Source organism: Sinohyriopsis cumingii, chromosome 11 (genome assembly GCF_028554795.1).
Source record: "Sinohyriopsis cumingii isolate HCF-2022 chromosome 11, ASM2855479v2, whole genome shotgun sequence".
In the NCBI taxonomy this organism is placed as follows: Eukaryota; Metazoa; Mollusca; class Bivalvia; order Unionida; family Unionidae; genus Sinohyriopsis; species Sinohyriopsis cumingii.
The window spans coordinates 59638008-59662422 of NC_142971.1; the positions used below are offsets into that span (position 1 = coordinate 59638008).

Below are 24415 nucleotides of genomic sequence, written 5' to 3' on the forward strand. Positions count from 1 at the left end.
CGATAAAACATCATACGATGATCTCAGCGAGAAAACGAAAAAAATCAACGAGGATATTGCCAAAATTAACGATGAAATTAACGTGGTGCGTGAATTGGCGCGTCAAAAAGTCGATACATCTGTGTACGACGGAGAAATTCGAGATTTGAACACGAAACTTCTCGACGCAACTACAAAAATTAGCGATATTAACACAAAAATATCGTCAATGAATCTTGGAATATTAGCGCGTATTTCGATACCAGCGGAGGTAGAAACAGAAAATATTCCTTGCCATGTACCATTTGTGGTAAAAATACAGGATCTTACTTGGACACCTGAGAATAACACATTTAGCTTTACCTCGCCAATTACTGGCGTATATCGAGTATATATTATCTCCTTGATGACAAAATTCAATGTAACAATAGACGATGGTTATGATTTTCGTGAATATTATCCTGGGTTTTTTGTTATGACCATATTTAAAAATAAAACGAAAACTTTTAGGCTAGAACCACCAATTAGAACCGTGATGATGGCCGATTGTCAAGTAATTTTCGAATATTTATCCGGAATACACGCAATTGGTTAGATAACCTAACTAATAAATGACTGCATCGGATTACCGATACAATCAGGCGCGTTTATGGCAGGATTCGCTAAAAAAGCTCCTCGACGAATATCAAACAAAAATAAAAAAATACCAGCGTAGATTAGTTGCCATCGATGTTGCTGTGTACGCGGTAAGTGCAATAATCGCCGGTGCGGGAATAATCTTATCCGCGGTGACAACAATCGCGCCAATCGTAGCAACGATAATAATCTCGTCGACAACAACAATCGCTGGTGTTCTTAATATTATCGCAAAAAAAATATCATCATGCACGAATGAAAAATTGTCCTTGTACACGAGTAAACTATCCCAGGTCAACGAGGCGTATTCGAAATTATCGTCGTTGCTTTCTGAATCTCAACGACGGCGTTATATCCGATCTAGAATTTTCTGTGATGGTAAATATCTACTCTGAGATTGAACAAATGAATATCAATAATGTCGGAACTAACTCAAATCGTGACAAACACGACACCGCCGATAACAACGCTGATATCGGCAAGCTCAACCAGGCCAGAATTTAGTATCGATTTTCCAATACCAATTAGCGTTAAGGAAATTGCGCTGTCACAGTTACGCGTCTATAACAGCTGGCCCAATGTTAGATCAAAATCGTTCGGTAGATTATTGTCAAATAATTCGCTTGTTTTTGCCAATAAAAACAAACCCGATGGAACTCCCGATTGGATCGTCGTTGGCATACCAACAGGCAGTTACGAAATTGAGCAAATCGACAAGGAACTTACCAGTAGAATATCGAATATAACCGGCGATGCTAATCCAGGAATAAAAATATTAGCACACGAACCAACGCTGTCATCGATAATCGAAGTAAAATCACCATATGTCGTCGATATTTACCAATCATCGATTAGGACAGTTCTAGGTTGGCCCGAAATCGCACCTCTGGCAAAACCAGAAAAATCTGATTTTATTATTCCAGGTTGGCACGAAGAAGCTCCTCCAGAACTACCGGAGCCAAAAAAATCAGATTTTATCACCGACGAAGGATGGTACGGAAATATCAAACACAAGCCTCTGATCCACAATGCCATCAATCTCATGAATAGCCACAAATTTAACTTGGTGATGTTCGCTTTTACTTTCATAGACAGCAAAATTCTCTCGTGGTTGCCTCTTCCCAAAATTCCTCCAAATGTCGAAGTCTTCGACGCTACCAACATTAGCGGGATAATATTTCCCATAGATGGTATCTTGGTAAGAAAAACCATCGACGAATTTAATCAAGAACATAAATTACAATTAAATTTACTACGAGAATCCTTTCATGAATGTATCTTAAATAAATCAGGCTCATGTAGCGAAATTATCGAACGCGTGAAGATTTTAAATCAACTTGCGAATGATGTTGAATATTATCAAGATATGTTCATTCGTTCGATAATTGATGATATATCAATTGCCGATTATGTTCTTCCCATTAGCAGCTTCAGGTTGATCAGAAATTCAGGAGAAAAACAAAAATTTATGACGTTATTCGGACCATCCGAAGAAGCGCTATCAAATTTCAAATTTCCCGATTATGACGTTGATAAAATGAGAAAATCCGTCATTGATACCATCGATGATTTATTTCCGAAATTACATGCCGCGTGGACTAAAAAAATACAATTAGCATTGTTTCTCAGACACAATAATGATCCGACCGGAGGGGGACGGCATATCTCGCCAGGTATCGTTAATATAACAGAGGTTATCGCGATTTATCTTCACGCGGATGTCGTCGAAGGTAGCTACAACGTGGATTCGTCTGTGTCAGAGCAGGCACAGCAGGGATTTATCTTATATTCGTTTTCACCTAGCGCATCTCCGGGTTTTTTGATAATAAAAGAGCCAGTAAATCCGCTTTATCTGCGATGTCACAATCGATTATTATCGAAGATAAATTTCAAACTGACGGATCAAAACGGAAATTTGCTTGATATACGCGGAGAAACACTGAGTATCAACTTGCTGGTGAGATCGTAATCTTTCCGCCAAAGAAAAATGGCCAAAAAAATAAATAAAAACCAGGAAATTTTTCAAAATTAGTAAAAATTTTTAATTTTGATGGGGTAAATACCCGTCAAATTGAGTAATTTATATAATTTCGTAAATCTGTTGGGGTAAATACCCGTCAAATTGAGTAATTTATATAATTTTATGTTTTTGTTGGGGTAAATGGTAGTCAGAAACAAGAAAATTGTACAATTTCAGTAAATAAATTAATTTAGTAAATAATAAAAAAAATAATAAAAATCAGAGAAATTAAGAAATTTGTGTAATTTTATGTTTTGGATGGGGTATATACCCGTCAAATTAAGAAATTTATATAATTTCGTAAATTTGATTGGGTAAATACCCGTCAAATTGAGTAATTTATATAATTTCGTAAATTTGATGGGGTAAATGGTAGTCAGAAATAAGAAAATTGTACAATTTCAGTAAAATAAATAAAAAAAATAATAAAAATTAGAATTAGAATCGAAGATTCTTAAGATTCTTGAAATTTTGTTGGTTTTTTTTAATAGAAATTTTTAAGAATCTTCGATTTTCATTCAAGAATCTTTGATTCTACTTTCATCGACCAGCTTTTTTAGCTGCCTGACGCGCGAGCTGGTAATTTTTCTTGACTCGTACTCGTCTGATAAACTCGATCTAACTTTTTCTACCAGCGTCGATAATTTAACGAAATCCTCGATTTGATCATCGCTGACAGACGCAAGCGATTGATACATCGCAATCTGGATTTTCTTTATAAACTTGTATTCAGATGGTAGCGTGTACCTGTATTCGAGTTTTCCTTGGACGATCGTTTCAAATTCGGACCGGATTTTACCTGCGTCCAAATCAGAAGATAAATTTACATTTTTTTTCAGATCCTCGATGGCCTCGATGATGTTATTTATATTCTCCTCATTCATTTATATTATATTTGTAATATTTAATTAATTTTAGAAAATCCTGAAGAATCTCCGATTCTTTATTTTTTAGTCTGATATTATCGGAATATAATAAAACTCGATCCATTCACCAAATCGATAGGAAAATGTCGCGTTGATTATTTTTTCTGTTGCACGTCGCACCGAGACCATGTGAATACCAAAGTACCTTGCAGCGGCGTTCATCGATGTAAATATAAGTTCCTCGTTTGTCTCTTTATTTATCGATTTAACCCCCTTAGCTGGTCGATATCCGCGGCCGGTATTGCCGGATATGCAATTTTCACTCTGAGTTACCGCGCGAAGATTGGACAGTTTGTTGTTAAGTTTATTTCCGTCAATGTGATCGATAACAAGACCACACTCGATAAGTCCGTGAAAACACTCGAACACAAATCTATGAAGGGTATAATTTGTGTATCTTCCTTTTCTACCCCCGCTGAAGGTACATATCAAATAACCCGAATTACCAACCTTACCAACACGATTCTTTGTTATGATATTTCTGACAACACCATCGGACGATGCCTCGTATCCAATGATCGTAGGATGAGATTTAAACTCGCATGTAATTGTTGATTCTGGAATCGCTGATTTCAGGTTCATTATATAATAATTATATGTCTAAATCGTTATTTGCCTTGAATCGATTAATATAATCTTCTTCGCAGGTTATCACGGACGAGGATCTTTTTTCATAATATCGCCGCAATTCTCGATAATTTTTTCCTCCGCAGGCCAAACACAATCGAGTTTTTCCTCGCGTGCCAACTTGGCAAACTAAACACCGCTGTGGTCCTTTGCTACCACGCCGAATCGCATGTATATGAGCGCCGCAATAATCGCCTCTGCAAGATTTATCACGAAATTTTGTTGAGCCGATTAATATCCACTTGCATTGATTCATTATAATTTAAGCATATGTTTAAAATATAATCATGGATGCATTTGATCTTGATGAGGCAGAATATATTATACCTGAAGTTGATCGGGCCAAGAAAGAGTTCTTCGACGATGGAGCTGTTCACACTTGGTCGACTTGGAAAACGAACTCTGTCGATGCTACGATGAATCTGGAGCGAGCCAAGAAAATAATCGAGCACATAAAAACCGAGCACAAAGAAGAGCGATTTATCTTTGGAATAAAATTTATCGCACAAATGCCTGACGATACTTGGATTATTCGCGATAAACGAGATCCAGTGCGTGGCGGTAAGAAAAACGTTGTCCTCGATAAGAATTCTAAGCCCGGATTGTTACTGGGAATCGATGGCCCTTATTATGCTAGGGCATATCCATCTAGTGCAGTTGTTTATGGAATTTATCGGCTAAATAACAATCCGGAAGTAAAAAATCTACCTGCGATGAAAGAATCACCGATGATAAATTGCGTGGCTGAGCGCGTAATCGAACATATGAAAAACGCTCGACGTGGATCTGGTTTAACACAATTGAGGCTAGATAAAATTAACGCGTGGGCGAAGACTGTCGCTGATGGTGCATCGGTGGACGATGTAGCTGCGTTGAGTAAAAATCTTAAATTTCCTATCACGGTGAAAACGTTATCGGGAGAAATATTATACTCGTCGCCGTATAGATCTCGAGGAGCACCAATCGAGATTGTCGATCACAATTCACATGCGTGGTCGCAATCGGTAATGATATTTCCACGAGATCGTATTGTCAAATTTTATCCCACAGATAATAAATCTGCGGAAAATTCTGCGGAGAATAATAATTCCGATGCCATGTTCAGATTTATCAAAAAATTAAACGCATCTGATCCAATATCGATATGGTTATTCTCGAGCGAGGAAAGATACGATCAGTTTATTCTGCCATGCGGTGATATTTACCGGGATGAAATATTACATGAGTCGATGAGGAAACTTGCGGTGAAATATTCGTCGAATCCCGACCAGTTGCTAACGAATTGCTTTACAGTTCCGTCTGTGGCCGCTCATGCCGCTAGAGAGAAAAACTCGTGGAAGCCTACAAGGAACGAATTTCTCGCTGATATTCAACTTAGTTGTATCGAATACGGCCATGGCGGATTGTGGAATACCAAGTACGATTTCGAAGATATGATCTCCGTTGACATGAGCGCGTGTTATCCTTGAAGTTTCCTCGGATATGGCGATTGTGCAGATTATTTTGCTAAATTCGGCCATCCTACCAGCGAGATGACAAGGGTAGCAATTAACGGACCGTTGCCCGATTTTGCCATGACCGGATTCGCTTGTGTAACGTCGTTCGAGTTTGCTGAAAATTTACATAAAATCTGCTATATTTGGTTTGGCAGGCATTTATCTCAGCGCCGTTGGGTTCCTACGGTGTTATTGAGATATATGCTGGATTCGTCGATGTTAGTGTCGTTGACAGTGAGCGAGGCGATTATATCCTACAGAAAACAAACCGATGTGTGGCTACCGACGGATTGTGACAACGCGAAAGATATAGGAAGAAAAATAATCGGCAAATTTACTCAAGGTGGATCCGTTGATCACAAACATCGACACGCTAGGTTGTTTATCAAAGATGCGGAGATGGATTTTATAATCGCCGATACGGTATCACGAGGAATATTCTGCAACAGAGAGAATATTATCATTGATGGAGCAAAGTTAGGTACCGTGATTAGTTACCTTGACGGAGAATCAGCGCAATATACGCATTTACGATCGTCGATGCTCGCTTATGTTAGTATAAATTTGCTGTCGATGATAAACAAATTTTCTGATATCGCAGTAAGAGTCGCAACAGATTCGTTCTATATCGATAAAAAATACCAAGATAGGTTGGAAAACTTAATTACCGACGGTAGTTCATGGGGAACTTGGAGGATAAAAAACGAGGATATCCTAGATTATTGCGAGGACGCCGATGTTGAAGATCGCGATGAATTTCATCGAGGTAGATTTGGAGAATCTTCGGCGGCCGCATCTGCATTTGACCCAATTTCACGCAGCAAATTCGTTTACCTAAATGGGCCTGGTGGTAGCGGTAAAACAACGCGAGTAATAAATTTATTTGCAAATTCCGATATGATTGTGTTGACTCCGACTCACAGATTAGCGCGAGAAATAAAGCAGCGTGGCGTTAATTCGTGCACGTATCACAGTTATTTCAAGTATAGCGGTGGATCATGGGACTCAGCACTCATGGGAGACAAATATGTCAACAAGATCATAATATTCGATGAGATTTGCACGGTAAATTTAGATATTTTAAAATCGATCTTGACTTGGTTGGAAGGGAAAAATACCGCTGTGATAATGTGCGGAGATCACGGCCAACCTAATCCAATTGATGGTGAATCACCTCATGAATGGCTCAGAAACTTCGTTGACTGTTATGAGGAAATCGACGCTGATTATAGATCGACTGATATTTTGTTAACCGAGTTCAAGAAATTAATTCGATTACAGCCGAATAAGATTCAGTGTGATGTCATAAGAAAAATAATCGACGAGACTCCGATGAGCGATTTTCTAAATTTGTGGCGTCCCGATCATCTGATCGTTGCTAGTAGGAAAATTATTCGTGATATTATTCAGGAAATGTTATTCAAGCTGCATTGTGAGAAATTTCCCACGTTGCAGGTACCGTTATGTTATAGGCCCGCCAATACTAGGAAACAAAATATTAATATTATTTTGCCATGTGGAAAAGAAAAGATTTTGGTCCTAAATGATATTATCTTTGTTGATATTAATCTTGTCAATGACGCGATAAATGCAGAAAAATCACCGTGGAAACTAGGATACGCAACAACGATACACTCGTCGCAGGGATTGACCGTCGATGGCCAAGTTTGGATCGTCGATGACAGAATATCTTGGTCAAATTTGGTATATTTAGCCGTGTCGAGAGTAAGAAAATTATCTCAACTAGGACGAATTCGAGTAAATTACATCAGTGACGCCGGTGGTAGTTGAGTATCTTCTGGTACTATTTGTAATTCTTCCTTGGTAAATCCGCGTTGAGGCGCTAACGAATCTAGGATATAAATAGCTGGTCTTCCTGACGATCTTGTCACGGCGGATATTTTGTGTGTTGTAACGCTCCAGGTTGGGTCGGTTGCTCTTTTTCTGCCTCCTTCAGCCTCGCCTTCTTTATACAAATATCTGACCGTGACGCTACCTAGTACAGGCTGAATTGTGGAATCTCGCTTTAGGGGTATATTCGATTTTGTAATTGCAATTGCGGGTTTCATTGCTATTGTTCGAGTCGTCTCATTATTCAGCGCGTTGATTACATGACGCAATCTTGATACCCAATCGTGAGATCGATTATCTTGAATAAACTCACGCGCGTATTGATATCCAAATAATCGTTCTGCGAGCGTTTTGTTGAATCTTTCGACGATAGCTTGATTGTGATGAACACCTACGATACCGCGACGGATTTTAACATTATTCTTCTTCATCAATGAAGTAACCGCGCCAAGAAATTCTCGACCCGGATCAACCTGGAGAAGATTCGGCCACGTCAACGGAGATCGAGAATAAATTTCGCTAAACGCCTTTGCAATTTCTGTTGCTGTTTTATTCGATAACGGCTCGGCTTCTTTATACCTGCTAGCGATATCAACGATTGTCAGGACATATTTGTACGTGACGCCGTTGACGGTATCGTGAGGAAGAAACATAAGATCCGCCTGATGGACCTCATTAGGGACACTGACGGTGAAACTCGCATACGGTATTTTTTTAGGCGGAGGAAGATATATTTGCCAAATTGCCTGTTTTGATAACCACGATTCAGCGACGGATTGTTTTACCTTAGCGGCTCTGGCGAGCTTGGCTATTGCTGATTTTCCTCGCCAAAATCCTCGCGGAGAATAATATATTTGCTCCATATTATTTACCAGCGCCGAATACTAATTTGCCTTTCATTGCGCCTTTTATCAACCAGGATGCCAATTTCTCTTTGAAACTTTTGTCAGGAATTGCGTCTAGTGCGTGAATTAGCCTGATATCAGCGAGATGCCTTTGCTGTAAATCTCCACTGCGATATGCGAGATCGTGATCATAACAAGCGTTATCGATGGCGTTTACCGGATCTTCACCCTGAAATGGTTGGTTATTATCGTCGAGTCTGATATCGAGTCTCGTTCCGGGTCCACAATAATTGTACCCTGGTAGATGCTTCTCTCCGGGATATTTCGCCCAGGGCAGCCCAGGTAGATTTTTCATGGAGGCGGCAATGTCTCCTCCGGTTCTAGTTTTTTTTTTACAAATCTGAACTTGCGTGTCTTGCAAACTTCGCATTCTCCTGCAATTGCGTTCCTGTTATTTCGTGTAACGATTTCGGTTGGATTTATTGTAGCTGTGTGCGTGCGACACTTAAAACAATATAGATCCATGTATTCTAGTAACATGAATGTAATTGATTTTTCAGCAACGAAGCGACGCGAGCAAATAAAACATCACGCGGCATTACCGAATTCGATTAGAATGATAATCATCGGCCCATCTGGATCTGGTAAGACGCAATTGTTATTAAATTTGATCATGAGATGGCTAAAATGGGACAAATTGTATTTGGTTGCACCATCCGTTGACGATCAACGTTGTTATCAAGTGCTAAAAGAATTTAGCGACAATACCGACGAAGGCACAATCGAATTCATCACAGACATCAATGAAGCTCCATCCGTGGAGAATTTGGACGGTGATGTTAATAATCTTGTTGTTTTCGATGACGTTATGCTGGACAAGCAGACCAACCCGGCTAGGATATTCTCGCGTGGCAGACACAAAAACACCGATGTTATTTACGTGACACAGAGATATACGCAGATTCCAAAGGTGATTAGGGACAATTGCAATATTTTATCGGTGTTCAATGGCGTGGACACGCACACGCTGAGAAATATCCATCAGACCTGGTGTAACGGCGACATGGATATAAATAAGTTTAAAAATTTATTCAGCCGCGCTCAGGCAACGCCACATGGTTTTATTACGATAAATCTTCACGATCCACGCAGTCGGTATCGAATTGGTCTCGATCAAATTTATTCATGAAAAAGCAGCCCCTAATGACAACAAAAAAATTAACACAAAAATTTATTCCCAATAATTTATTTTTCCTGTCTCGGATGCTATGTTTATTGATACACTTGACATGACTACCTGATTCACTTGGTCTGAAATGCATGAAAATTAGCTCCCGTAGAAGGCTTTATTTTTGGATTCTGAGGCTTCTACGGAGAAAGTTCTCGTAGGAAGCTTTATTTGGTCTGTACACGATGGTCTGTTAAACTTCCCTGCTGCTCACTATAGACAACTAAGAGTGATATTCAACATTTGTGGGGGAGATTACCTCATTACAAACAGGTTAGAGTGATAAACAACACGGATGAGGGGTGATTATCTCACTTCAGATGGGCTGTAGTGGATCTACACGGGTGAGAAGTGATTACCTCACTACAGATGGTCAGAAGTAATTTTTTACACGGTTGAGGGGTGATTACCTCACCACAGATAGGTAAGAATGAAATACAACACGGGAGAGGGTGACTCGCCACACTTCGTATGGGTAGGAGTGCTATTCTAGAAGAGAGGGACTGTATAATTGCTACAAATAGATAAGTTTGGAGTGGTCGCAGTGACCAAAGAGCTGCTATATTATGATTGATGATTGATAATGTACGGATTAAATTATGAAGTTTTGTTAAACTTAATTTTTAATCTTCAACGCTCATTAAACCTATATCCGTTGTTGCTATACAATTCAGTTTCGTAATTCGGATAATACTTGGTGTAAAACTCGTTACTCGTTATCAATCCATTATACTTGTATGGAAGTGACGCAGCTGAGAAACCATGAACTCGCTAAAACTAAGATAACAGTTTATGTGATTTGCAAAAGATACAGACGTGAAAGGGTGACCATAAAGTAATTAAAGAAATATGTGAGACTGAATATAACCCAGATAAATGGTATTTAACGATTAATAGCTAAAGAGATGAAAATATAAATAAGCATATGTACGTTATTGGACAAAATTCAGATTCTGTACAATGCATAATGGCAGTCTCGCCGTTTATTTAGCGCAATTTATGACCTTTTTTATCATGAAGAAAAATGACTACATCAAATGGTATTGTTAAAATTTTCTTTAAGGATAATTGTAAATAAAAGCGTTAAGATAGAGAAATACACTTAAATATAACCCAAACACAATACATTTGTTCCACAGATGTGTGCCATTTTCTACTGGATATTTGTCACTTGTAGAGACTCCATTACTGTATGGTAGGACAAGAGTAAGATATAAAGAAACGCGCTTTTCGTTTTAAATTTGTACCTTTAAAGACAGGTGCGAGTTTTTTTCTGTGCTTTATATCATTTTGTTTCTTTTCTTTTAACCATTTACCCCACGATATCAACTAAATGAAGGTCGAGTTCAGTTGTTGTATGTATCTGTGACTGACATTTTACAAGGATTTGTGGTTTTGGTGGCCTTTAGTACAACTAGGCTGCACATTAATTGCCAAGCTTTACTGATGATACTTGCTCCTCGACCCCCAGCTTAATTAATACATCCATATTATCTGCACTTTTCTGCCCCACAATTTGGAAGGAGCTCATTTGGTAGAGCGTTGAACTCGTAATCAAAGGGTCGCTGTTCGATTCCAAGCACAGTCGGTTTCATTGGTGTGCCCTTGGGGAAAGCATTTAGTTCCCATTTTCTTCGCAATTATAAAACCAGTAATGTGCTTACGTACCATTCGAAAAGCAACCAATACCATACGCACGTTTAGTTTAGCAATGAATTTTATTGATTTGATGGTACTGCATCGTACGGGAAAATTTGATATGAATTAAACTTATTGGTCCACGAGACACTTTTATGTACACATACTCATGATTTTTTTCTCCGTAATTAACCTACAATGGAATGCAAATGAATAAAGTATAATCATGTTTTGGTTTCACGGGTTTAACACCATTTTACATTTATATATTGCGGCCTGTATATTTGGTGGAAGAAGAACACAGGAAACCCATGGGAAGAACCTCCGGCCCACGGTAGCTAATGGCAGGCTTTCTCACACACCCACGTTGGCCAGGCCGAGACTCTAACTCAAGCGGACGGAGGCGAGATCTCAGTGATCTGTAAAGGCGAGTGCCTTATATCACTTAGTCACCAGGAGTTATATAACATAAAATAAAGTATAGCCCAACTGTAATGCAATGGCTACTAGAATTTTGTCAGTGCAAATTATCAGTTAATCCATAATCATTATAAGTAAATATTTCAAGCCTTTTAGCTACATTAATCCTTTAAATTAACCAGTTCACTTGTTAGTAGTAATGTCAGATACTATAGCGACACAGACTTCAATGTTGTACTATAGCGACAAGGGGAATTTGACATGGGGAATATTGGGACTGTATAGCGACAAAAATTATTGGGACTGTTTATCGACAAGGGAAATGGAACAGGCGGAACGTCACAGTACTTGACATTGGCAGCAGTGGTGCAAGTGGCTGACCTCATTCGGGTGAAACAGTGACAGAGGGAAAAAGCTATAACGCCTGGTTGTTCTAGGGTTTAACGCCATTTTCAGCACATGATAGGCTATACATGGCGGCCAGTATAACTGGTGGAGGAAGAACCCTGGAAAACCCAGTAAAGAACCACCGACCCACGAGAAGCTACTAGCAGACTTTCCCACGTACCCACGCTAGCCGAGCCTTGGACTCGAACCTATAACGCCTGGCGGGGCGGGAACCCGTACCATGCCGGAACTCCCCTCCACTTCCCACGTCCGGACATTCGTACAAAGGGCGGAGATATGGAAAGATTTCCACCCGCCTAAAATTGGTGTCCCAGTGTGACGTCATTGTCACCAACCAATTGCGACTGACGTTACAAATGCATTGGTCGACACCACGGTGATCGGTAAACAGAAAATTTATTTTAGTATCATGAATGCGTGGGTCCATTCCCACTGATGAAACAGCCCTCCAATCAGACCGCAATGGGAACCAAAAGGACCCGCGGCTGAAGGCTATAATTACCGTGTACCTTGTACACAACAACACCTGGGGGACGAGGCTATTTTTCCTTCACCCAGGATCAATTATCAGGTCGCTGTACGACCATTAACAGTGGTACATGCACAACGTGCGCACACCACTATAATCACTAATCGATCAATGAATACCTACTAAACCATCAATAATATGGAATGCGCAGACCTAAAAGAAACTCGTTCACTTTTTACCTACAATCCTACTTTATTACCACTCCAACATATAAAACACACACACTATCGTAAAAGCTTGGGAAACGAAGTGTTTATTGGCACACTTCTATTTTTTACCTACAGACAAAACACACACACACACACACACACACACTAACTTACAAGCCAGAGAAAAGAAGCGTTTATAGACACACTTCTATTTTTTTAACTTATAGACAAACACACAAAGACACACATTTTTGGCAGTTAGACTACTATATCTTTTTTAGATTGATGGGGGTAGCCCTAAAAACGACTGTTCTGTTGACGGGGTTATGGTAATTTCGTATTGTCTAAGATTGCGTAACCGTCTGGCTGCAGGCTTTCCGACAGGATAGGGTCTGCTTCTTCGGAAGGAGGAGGGGAACTCTTTCGTGTCCACACGACAGTCCACAAACCTCTGTCTGGCTCCTGCTGCTCTCTCTGCTATTTCTAAAGTCCGTACTTCTCCGTCCATTATTCTTGCTCCTTCTTGATTTCATCTCTGAAGACCTCTTCTATCAAGTCTTCGGCCACTTTTAACATCTTGACATTTTCTATCTCATCAGGCTTGAGTATCAGGTTTTGCCTCACACGATGTAAATTCACGTAAGCTTCGTTCAGCTTGGCTAGTCTTGAACACATCTTCATAGGTTGATGGGTCAACAGTGGGTGGTCAGACTGATGATGAGATTTTATCAACGTCTCTCGCGCACATAGTGCGTTGGATAGCGGAAATATTACAGTTCTCATCCTCCTTGATTTGTCTGCAGCATTTGACACAATAGACCATGATATATTACTTCATCGTCTCCAGCATGTATTTGGCATTCATGATACAGCCTTACTGTGGTTCAAATTCTACTTGGTCAACAGGACACAAATTGTATAGCAGGAGCAGGTGGAAGATAGGGGTTCAGAACAAGAAGATGTACCCTCCAGAAAGAAAGAAAAGAAGACTAGAAGAAAGTGAAAAAATTCAAAAAACAGAGTGTGAAAAGACAAAGAAGAAGCTATTGAACTTTTTAAAGTGATGTGTTGTGACATTGGATTGTAAATGTGTACCAGAATAGACCAGAAGGAAAACGTAAGTGTCTCTTGGTTTTGATTTTTATAAAAAGGACCTACACTCACGCACTCACACGCACGTCCATCATGGGGTAAAAGAAAGGGATTTTGAGTTTTAATTGATTTTGGCAAATATTGAGTAGTCTCTTTTCAACAGAGTGGGTAGCCATGAAAAGGGCCGTTGTATTTTTTTGTTTTTATATATTTATTTATTTTTTTAAAACTCGGGAACGGGAAGTAATGGGCTTTAGCTGCCTTATCCCTTTGACACGGCTACTGTCGGTGATTTGGTAGATAGAAAGCACAAGTGCAGGTATCTCTGGCGTAGTAGGTGTGTGGACAGGGTTGTACTGTTTGGCTCGGGAAGGTCTTTTTCTCTTGGGTCATCTGAAAGAAGTCTGACACATTTGTTTCAGACTCCTTAACTCTGCCAAAATGTTTAAGAGTACCATCACCGTTTGACTTTCACTATCCTCCTTCTCTCCTAGACCTTGTTTCTTCTCTGCTTCTTCCTGTCGTTTTCTTCTTACATCTTCTTCTCGCTGTTGCTGTTGAATGGGAAAAGCTTATTGTGCTTCTATCTTCTGTTGCAAAAATTTTTCCAATTCTTATTTCTGTCTCTGTCTAAAATCTACAACGTGTGGTAAGGAAGAAGAAGGCGGAGAAGGTGCTGGTACCGGAACAAATTATTGTAAAGAAGAGAGAAAATCTACTTGATCACAATTAAAATCGTTCTCTTCTGGAAGTAGGACCGTGTTTGCTTTGGTCTCCGTTGCTATGCCATCGCTTCTTGTCGCCAAGGCTTGTGCACCCCAGTTCATCGTCTGCTTGGTTTCCGTCATGTTTTAACTTTTTCGCATGGATTCACTGCACACAGACGCTAGCGCACCTATATAGGAAATATGACGTCACAAGTAGCTCTCTTCGGATTGGAAGACAAACTCCGCACTGTGACTGAATTTTGTAACGGGTGTTTGGATTGGTGAAAGAACTCAATCCGTTTCTATCCACTCTTCTACTATAAATAACCGCTACTCACTTTATTCCCTTCACCTGTTCTCGTCACAAGATGTGGACTAACTTAGAATCGTCTACCCTCATTTAGTCTATTCTGTTCCCTCTGGACTATCCCATGTATGTCAGAACATCATGGGCTATCACCCAGATGACTCATACAGCCCTTTGGAAACGAAGAATCTATGTAGAGACAAGGCTGTATGAAGAGTCTTAATCTACGGTCAGAGATTAGACGAAATTTTAGGAAGAGAAGAAGATCCGTGCGATGCCCTCTATGTTAACTGAATGGTGTTAACAACAAAAATACAAAGGTCCTTTTCATTACCACCCATATGTCTAGAAAAGATTTACACTCTTGCCTAAAAAAAATTGTAGCCGATGTTTTATGTGATTGATGTTCTTCAATATATGTGTTTTATGTATGAACGGTACGGGTCGTTGGTCAGTACTGCGCGGTAGTGCGTTCCCGCCCCGCCAGGCGATGTCTGTGTTCTTTTGTATGAACGATACGGGTTCCCGCTCCGCCAGGCGTTATAGCCTTTTTCCCGCTGTCACCGGTTTGCCCGATTGAGGTCAGCCACTTGCACCGCGACATCACCACTGTTTCATTTCCCTTGTCGCTAAACAGTCCCAACAATTTGTTGTCGCTATACAGTCTCAATATTCCCCATGTTAAATTCCCCTTGTTGCCATAGTATAAACGACCAAATTTAACATTGAAGTCTACGTGTCGCTCTAGTATTCCACATTACTACTGTTGTTATACAACGATTTTTGTTGGTTTTAACGACACCTTAGGGTTTTACCAAGAACGAGAACAACAGCAAAAAACGCCGTTATAAATATAATAGCCTCTAGCTTTATATCACAATTAATATTGTCGTGCAGAAAAGAAAAAAAAAGCAAAAGGTCGTCCAGGGAGAATGCAAAATGATTGAAGATATCCACCTGTCTTTAAAGCAAAAGATAAATACCTTCCACCTGGCTTTAAGGCAAAAGTACAGTCGTAAACAGTATGCGTTACCACCCCTTTACATTTTAATACATTTCTTGTCTGATCCTAAGCAATTTTCCATCATTACCAAATTTATTCTGTACCAACGACCTTTACGATAAATACTAAATCGATAAAGACACAATGTAAACGCCCATTGTTATAAAATACCTTTGCAAAATAAAATTTCAAACGAAAATAGTATCCGTAGTTTAATCGCCTTTTCTAAAACCAAAATGAACACAACTTAATCGGTCGTTATCTTCAAACCGTGAATTAATTCTTTATTTAAGATACTAGAAGATATTTTGGAAAATAACTAACTGAAGTTATACCTGTATTACGTTTTAAAATTACGTTTTAAAACGTATAATAGAGTCTACCTTTGCAACTATAAAAAGCATATCGAGCTCATTGGATTACTAAATAACGAATCTAAAGAAATAAATAACAATATTTTAATCCGTGTTTACCAATAGCTGTCATAGTACACAAGAAAGGTGCATGAACACATAAGCAATTTCTTTCTGGAATTCTCAACTAATAATTTCACATGAGGCAATTTTAACTAATGTAAATGCTGGTTACAAAGGTTTAGTAACACAAGTTGTAACTATTGACCGTTTCCACAACAACAAAAAAGAAACAGTGTATGCATCTTTATCTGTACTGAACAAACTGGTACAAAATTCACTGTAAGTTGCTATTTGATGAGGGTTTTTTGTTTCAGACCAACAGTGCAAATAATGTCTCAACCCGATCGCAGAAACTCACAGAAACAGATATGATATCATTCTACAAAAGCGTTTGTCAAGAGACACTGAAGTTTCAAGGAGAGTTCTTATCCGAATCAGATAGATATTGGATGAAGATTTGGTGCGAGGAACACCGACAAAATTTGGAAACTTCTACAGCTGCCAAAAACTCGTCTGCTATTATTAACGCAAATCCTGAGGGGGAGGGGTCCCATTTGACAACCGTTAATCACGTGACGCAGACGGATGGAGATAACGGCGTTGATAAAGAAAGTTATGTTTCCATTAACATTACACCCTCCCACTCTCCCGCCTCCCACAATGATCCTAAAGATGACATTGGTCAACCGGAAGCTGATATGAGTGCGTAATGATTGATACTCTATGGCGTTTGATCACAAACCATCTGGGCTTTGTGCCAACTCAAGCTCATTTCTAGTGTTGACAATTTTTTCTCACATGTTTAATGAGTTACATTTTGACAAATGAAATATCCAGTTACAGTTGTGCCTGGGAGATCTTATCATGAAGAAATAGTATACGAAGCATTAGCATTATTATTATTACTGGTAGTAGTAGTAGCAGCAGCGGCAGCAATAGTATATTCAGTATTAATACTATTAATATTAGCAGCAGTAGTGGTAAAAGAAGTAGTAATAGTAGAAGTAGTAGTAGAAAAAGCGGTTGTAGTAGTAGTAGTAGTAGTGGTAGAAGTAGTAGTTGTAGTAGCAAGAGTAGTAGTAAGAGTGGGGGGAAATCATAATTGTTATTATCCTTGTAAAATACAGAAATACTGTCGTCGACTTGTGTATCAAGTTTTATCAATCTGCATGCTGTATGCATTTTAATTAAAATTAATATTAAAGATGCTTGCTTATTTAACATCCTTGTTCTCGTTTTGTGTGCGCCCTTTTGTTTTGTTCTTGCTTGAAACGAAAGATTCTCACTTGCATTTCTTGACTTCTTCCGTTCCGATACCAGCATATTGAAAGGATAAATCTGTAAACTTATATGTATTTAGTCCTTGAAAGTTATCACCTATCGTTGTTCTTAAGCATGGCTAGATAAGGTGCGTATTCAACTAATTGACAACAAAATGGAAATATATCGACCAAAAATAAGCAACAAACAAACAAACAGCAAAAAAAATATGTAGCTTTGACCGCAGGCGGAATAGCATCTTATTAGATCCGCCACCGCACATTGTATTGGAATTTTCTGCTTTTAAAATCAAAACTCAGAGGGATGCATTTAGTTAGTAAACATATGTGTAAACAAATTCATAGTTTATCGCTCCTGTGTTAACACAAATTAAAAGTTTGTAGCTATTATGTTAACACAAATTAATTTATAACCACTGTGTTAACACACATTCAAATATTATAGCTATGTTAACACATTAAAATTTTATAGATACTGTGTTAACACAAATTCAGATTTTACAGCTACAATGTTAACAAATTCAAATTTCATCGCTATTATATTGATAAGACCGTTTTGGTGGCCTAAGAGGTTAGAACTTCCGCCCAGGTGCGGTAGGTCGCGGGTTCGAACCGCGGTCGAGTCATACCAAAGACTTCTAAAATGGTACTAGCAGCTGCCTCGCTTGGCGCTCAGCATCAAGAGGTTAGTGTTCGGACTGGTTGGCCTGGTGTCAGGATAATGTGACTGGGTGGGGCATGATGCTACATGTCTGCGGCAATATGCCCCAGTGCTAGACATCACTATAAACTGCCACATTGCAAGACATCGTAGCGATATGACTGAAATATTGTTAAAGCTACGTAAAAATCCCAATCACACACACACACACACACACATATATACACACACACGCGCGCGCACACACATACACACTAAAACTGCCCCACTGGAGACATCGTAGCGATATCACTCAAGTTGTTTAAGTTACGTTATGAATCCCAAAACACACACATTGATACAAATAAACATTTCATCACTACGATATTAGTGCAAATTCATTATTTGATCGCTACGATATTAGTGCAAATTCATTATTTGATCGCTACGATATTAGTGCAAATTCATTATTTGATCGCTACGATATTATTGCAAATTCAAATTTTGACAGCTACTTTATATACATTCAAATTTTATCACTACTATATTAATGCAAAGAACACTGGAGTGATTGGATAAAGTTATCACTCGCGTGGCACATTGTTTAGTAAAAGATCTCTGCAACAACATCCGAATCAGATGGACAGAACAACCCTGCCAAATTTGGGAATTAAACTTTACCTCAATATTCAGAACATGGTTATGTAACAGAATTGTAACCGAGTGGGTTTTGGATTAAATGAATAGCGCAAACAAGGTGATGGACGATTGATCCAATCACTCTACACAAACATTCACAAATTGAAAAACGAAAATATGATTCATGTAATCTTAAGTATGGAAAGTGAGATTTAAATAATCTCATGGAATCAAATATGTTTCAAATAATATTATGCGCTGTAAGTGAGATTCACATAATCTCCTATAATATGCAATGTAAGTGAGACTCACAATCTCTGGAATACAAATAAGATTCAAAATAATCTCGTGTAATTGAAAATGTGCTCAATTAAAACATCAGTTGGAACGAACATATGCCTCTTGACACTAGTACAGTCGTATGATTTATAAACTGACGAACCACACAATTTCACATACGTACAGACAGCATACATCACCCTTGTATTGGCTACGTCTACATTCGTGGCTCCACCACATGTACAGACACACGTATACATATACGTATAGACAGCACGCATCACTAAACAGCTACAGTCAGCCCTAAACAGCTACCGTCAGCCCTACACTTCTTCAGTCAGCTCTAAACAGCCCTGAACAACTAAAGACACCCCTAAGCAGCCCTGAACAGCTACAATAAAACCAAACTGGCCATAATAATGGGTTCCGAAAAAATCTTTAGATATATGCTAATAATTAAACTCTTATATCAACTTGTAATTAAAAGTCCACAACGTTTCAAATTTGCGTAGTAATAAATGCATCATTACACCATATGACATTAAAACCTGAATAAGCTTCACATATCAAATAAAATATGAATTTAACACTTACTCCTATGGCTGGAGAACACAATGGAGAACGTTCACTCCTTGACAAGATCCAAAACGACCAGTGTCGGCTAGAACTGGAATCTACCTTAAATCCATAGGAGAGTGAGTAATAGTCGGGGTAAAATACCCGTACATATCGTGGTTTTAATGTCTCTCGTCGCAAGCAATTTTCGACGAGATACATGCTAGTACAGTAGCTTACCTGGAAAAACAATTATTCACCCTAGGTAACGTTGTACGCATGTACTACGAAAGCTGGTCAAATCGTTCTAAGGCAAAACTAAGTTATTTCTTGCCTTATTATGTGACAGGTTATCATTTCTCTCACACCCACCGCTCCGGCGGCATATTGGTTAGAGCGTCCGTCTCGGATGCGAAAGGTCGCGGGTTCTAACCTCAGCCGAGTCATACCACATACTTATAAAAATGGTACTAACAGCTGCCTCGCTAGACGCGCAGCATTAAGAGGTTAGTGTTAGGACTGGTCGGCCTGGTGTTAGGATAATGTGACTAGGTGGGACATCGTGCTTCATGTATGCGGTATGATGCCCCAGTGCTAGACATCACTATAAACTGACACAATGCAGACATCATTGCGATATGACTGAAATTTTTTAAAAGATACGTTAAAAATCCAAATCTCACCTACATGCCCCCCCCCCTCCGTTTTCTTCAGCAAACAGTAACTACTTTCAATTGCAATTTCCTTATAATCTACTCATAAATCTCTGAGCTATTTGTGGAGCAACTTTAAATCCGAAAGTATCAAACAAGTATCATTTTTACTCCTTAGATGCTTCCTTCCTGTCTCTTCTTTGTCTGATTTGGTAATATTTTTTTTTATATCCATTAGAAATCATATCGAGACTGCTTTAAAATATTAGGATGTCTCAAAATTTACACTTGTTCCAGTAGTCAGGGAAATAATATCAAGGAGTTTCAAATTGGTCTCGGGGCCCCGAATGGCCGAGTGGTCTAAAACGCTCTCCGTTACGGATCACTGCCATTTCACCTCTGTCTGCGTGGGTTGGAGTCTCAGATTCGGCTAATGTGGGTATGTGAGAAAGCTTGCCAGTAGCTTCTCGTGGGTCGGTGGTTCTTTATGGGTTTTCCCGGGTTCTTCCTCCACCATTAATAATGGCCGCCATGTAGAGCCTATCGTCTGCTGAAAAATGGCGTTAAACCCTACAACAACAACAGCAAACTGGTCTGCTTTTGATATTCTATGTTTATACGTGTCTTCCAATAGCGACGGACACATCTGTCTGCGTTGGTTCGAGTCTCAGGCTCGGACAATATGGGTACGTGAGAAAGCTTGCCAGTAGCTTCTCGTGTGTTGGTGGTTCTTTTCGGGGTTTTCCCTGGTTCTTCCTCCACCATTTATACTGGCCGCCATGTATAGCTTATCCTGTGCTGAAAATGGCATTAAACCCTACAACAACGACAACAATATCAGCTTAACATGTTTAAAAGCCCTTGTGCTAAAAAATATTGTTAACCCCTATGACAACAACAATATCAATAGCGACGGAAATAATATAAAAATGATTTGGTGGACTGAACAGGGCTCCAAAGCAGTCTACAGATATTGTTAACATCATCGAATCTGATGGTGGAGAAATGCAATGGTTCGAATGTGTCTGAGGTCGGGGTTCTCATATCGAATAAGAATTAGGCAAAACAAGTAATTTATACGTCATTTGAAGCCATACATATACACGAATCTTTACATGCATATTTTATCCCGTTCTTTATCGCATACCTGTACTTGCATATTTCATCCGGTACTGTATCTTGTCATAATTATACACAAAGCTGTGCTTGTATCTTTGATCCGGTACTGTATCTTGTCATAACCATATACAAAGCTGTGCTTGCATCTTTGATCCGGTACTGTATCTTGTCATAACTATACACAAAGCTGTTCTTGGATCTTTCATCCGGTACTGTATCTTGTCATAACTATACACAAAGCTGTGCTTGCATCTTTGATCCGGTACTGTATCTTGTCATAACTATACACAAAGCTGTGCTTGCATCTTTGATCCGGTACTGTATCTTGTCATAACCATACACAAAACATTGCTTACATCTTTCATCCGGTGATGTATCTTGTCATAACTATAACGCAAAGTTGTGCTTGCATGTTTCATTCTGTGCTGTATCTTCTCATAACTATTCACAAAGCTGTGCTTGCATCTTTCATTCTGTGCTATAACTTCTCACAACTATTCGCAAAGCTGTGCTTGCATCTTTCAGCCGGTGCTGTATCTTGTCATAACTATACGCAAAGCGGTGCTTGCATCTTTCATTCGGTGCTTTATCTTGTCAAAATTATACACAAAGTTGTGATTGCATCTTTCATTCGGTGCTGTATCTTCTCATAACTATTCACAAAGTTGTGCTTGCATCTTTCATTCGGTGCTGTATCTTAGTTTCTACGTATGTTTTCATTAATAATCCCGTCTACATGTGTTTATGTGGGGTGGGTGGGTATGTATGTGTGTGTGCGTGTTAATTTTCTTTGTAGCTAGGAACAGGTTAACTCGAATTTTCAACTTCTGTTTGTGGCACCTCTCTACTGGCACAATGTGCATTCGAGGCATTCAATACTAATTTCATCGTATTTTGGAGACACTCGAATTTAGACTATGCAACTGCGCAACTTGCATCGTACAGCGAAGAGAGATGGCATTATGAGAGGCCAAAAATGCTAAAGACAATGCCTGAAAATATTGTTAATACATGCTCCTGCCACTCAAAGACAGAAAAGAAATGATTGAAACCCTTCAGATTCAGGTCAAGACCAATTTAAAACTCAACAAATTATTCAGAATTGTATAGATAAATCTATTTCACATCGGGTATTCTAAGGTCTCTGGTAAGCTACATTTGCTTGATGAAGTCGGACTTTCTATACAGCAAGCTGGTTTAAGGAAATTACTTCTGCCATTTTCAGTTCAGAATAGAACAGAAACCTAGTTTCAACAAAATAATCGGTTTTAAGTAAAGACTGGCATGAAAAGATTGTCCTGTATGAAGAATAATAGATACAACTTTGTGACAGGCTATTTAGATATGTAGAGGACATTGAAGAATAAAAGATACAACTTTGTGACAGGCTATTTAGATATGTAGAGGACATTGAAGAATAAAAGATACAACTTTGTGACAGGCTATTTAGATATGTAGAGGGCATTGAAGAATAAAAGATACAACTTTGTGACAGGCTATTTAGATATGTAGAGGGCATTGAAGAATAAAAGATACAACTTTGTGACAGGCTATTTAGATATGTAGAGGGCATTGAAGAAGACGGCCAAGTTATGAATGATGGACTATTTTTACAACGTCTGAATACTGCTTGTGAAATATTTCATAAAATAGACTTAGATATATCTTAGCATTAAAGCTGCAGGAATATTCCATTAACACCCCAAAATCAATTGTTTGGAAATAAAAAGCTTACATTTTTGAGGATTTAATTATATAACAAGCCTTAGGTCTACATGAACAAAGGAGAAAACATGTTAAAAGTCATAAAAGTTGTTTGATATCTCTTTGGTCAATATGATGGAATTATTTTACAGAGACCAATGGTAAAAAGTCATCTGTCAACAATAAAGTGTCCTTCGTCCAAATGCTCAGTATCAGTGACCGCACAGTGGAAGATTTACCTGAGGGCTACCGGTGGCTCGTTCTTACTCCCTACCCTTTCCAACACCCACATAAAATACACACACTTGCCGATCAGAAAAACTTACGTGTGTCAAAATTATCCGCACCATCTTCTTCATTTGGGGTTATACACATTGGTACAGTCACAAATGCTTCAGTATAAACTCAGCACCTATGTTAGTGTCGATAAATGACGCGAATCGCTTCCTCTCTAATGTCTTGAAAGAAGCTGTATATAAACCCCATAAATGTAGATATCAGTTACCTCTAATATACGCACTGACATGATTTAAGCAATAATAGGACAATTTCGACTCGATGCGGTCAAAGGTTAGATGATATTTAAGCTTAAATGTACAGATCAAAATATTCCCCACTCACCCCAACTGTGCACAACTTCGGCAGTTTCCGCGGCATCGTAAATGTAGTCCAGCATTTCGAATTACCATTGTTCGAGTGTGAAGTTTGCAATGATTGTTGCTTTTTATTGTGTTATAATGAATGGTACTTGCTATGATGAGATGTTTCTCGTTATTTAAGAAAAGGTGTCACTCCTAACGGTAGAGATACGGCTACATCTTTGGGAAAATAGCGATGCGAGAGGTAATGGAGTCACTGTAAGGAATGCCAGTCTTCTGATTCTCGATGAAATAACTTTATTTAAATTATATATATTAAAGAAGAAAATTTTTCAGAAACATGTACAATGTCTTTTTTGTGGCCATTCTTGCAATATTTGACACGCGAGTCAGTGCTGAACGTTTTAATAAGTGAAACGTTGTAACGAAAATGAAAATAAGTGTCTGAGTTATGCAAGCGTACTTAGTTGAAATATACGGATAATTCAAACAATATTGCGAAACAAATTAATATTGCATTGGTCCTGTCATTGATTTTAAAAAAATGTAAGTTGTGCAGTTCATCCACTTACGCACAAGCCGCTTGGCTGTTTCCATAAATGTTGGATTTTGGTGGCAATGAAATCGCTGTCTCCTAATCCAGTGCTTCACCTTTTCATGGTTTACGTCA

General features: G+C 38.9%; 1 protein-coding gene across 2 annotated transcripts in view; it reads left to right on the forward strand.

Moving 5' to 3' along the window:
* Positions 1-24415, forward strand: part of LOC149788527 (scavenger receptor cysteine-rich domain-containing protein DMBT1-like) — a 122656-nt gene that overhangs the window by 78812 nt on the left and 19429 nt on the right. For both annotated transcript variants that reach the window (XM_089974541.1, XM_089974542.1), the window contains exon 12: positions 16592-16979. In XM_089974541.1, coding sequence (XP_089830667.1) covers positions 16592-16979 — 388 coding nt within the window. The remainder of the gene's footprint in view (positions 1-16591; positions 16980-24415) is intronic.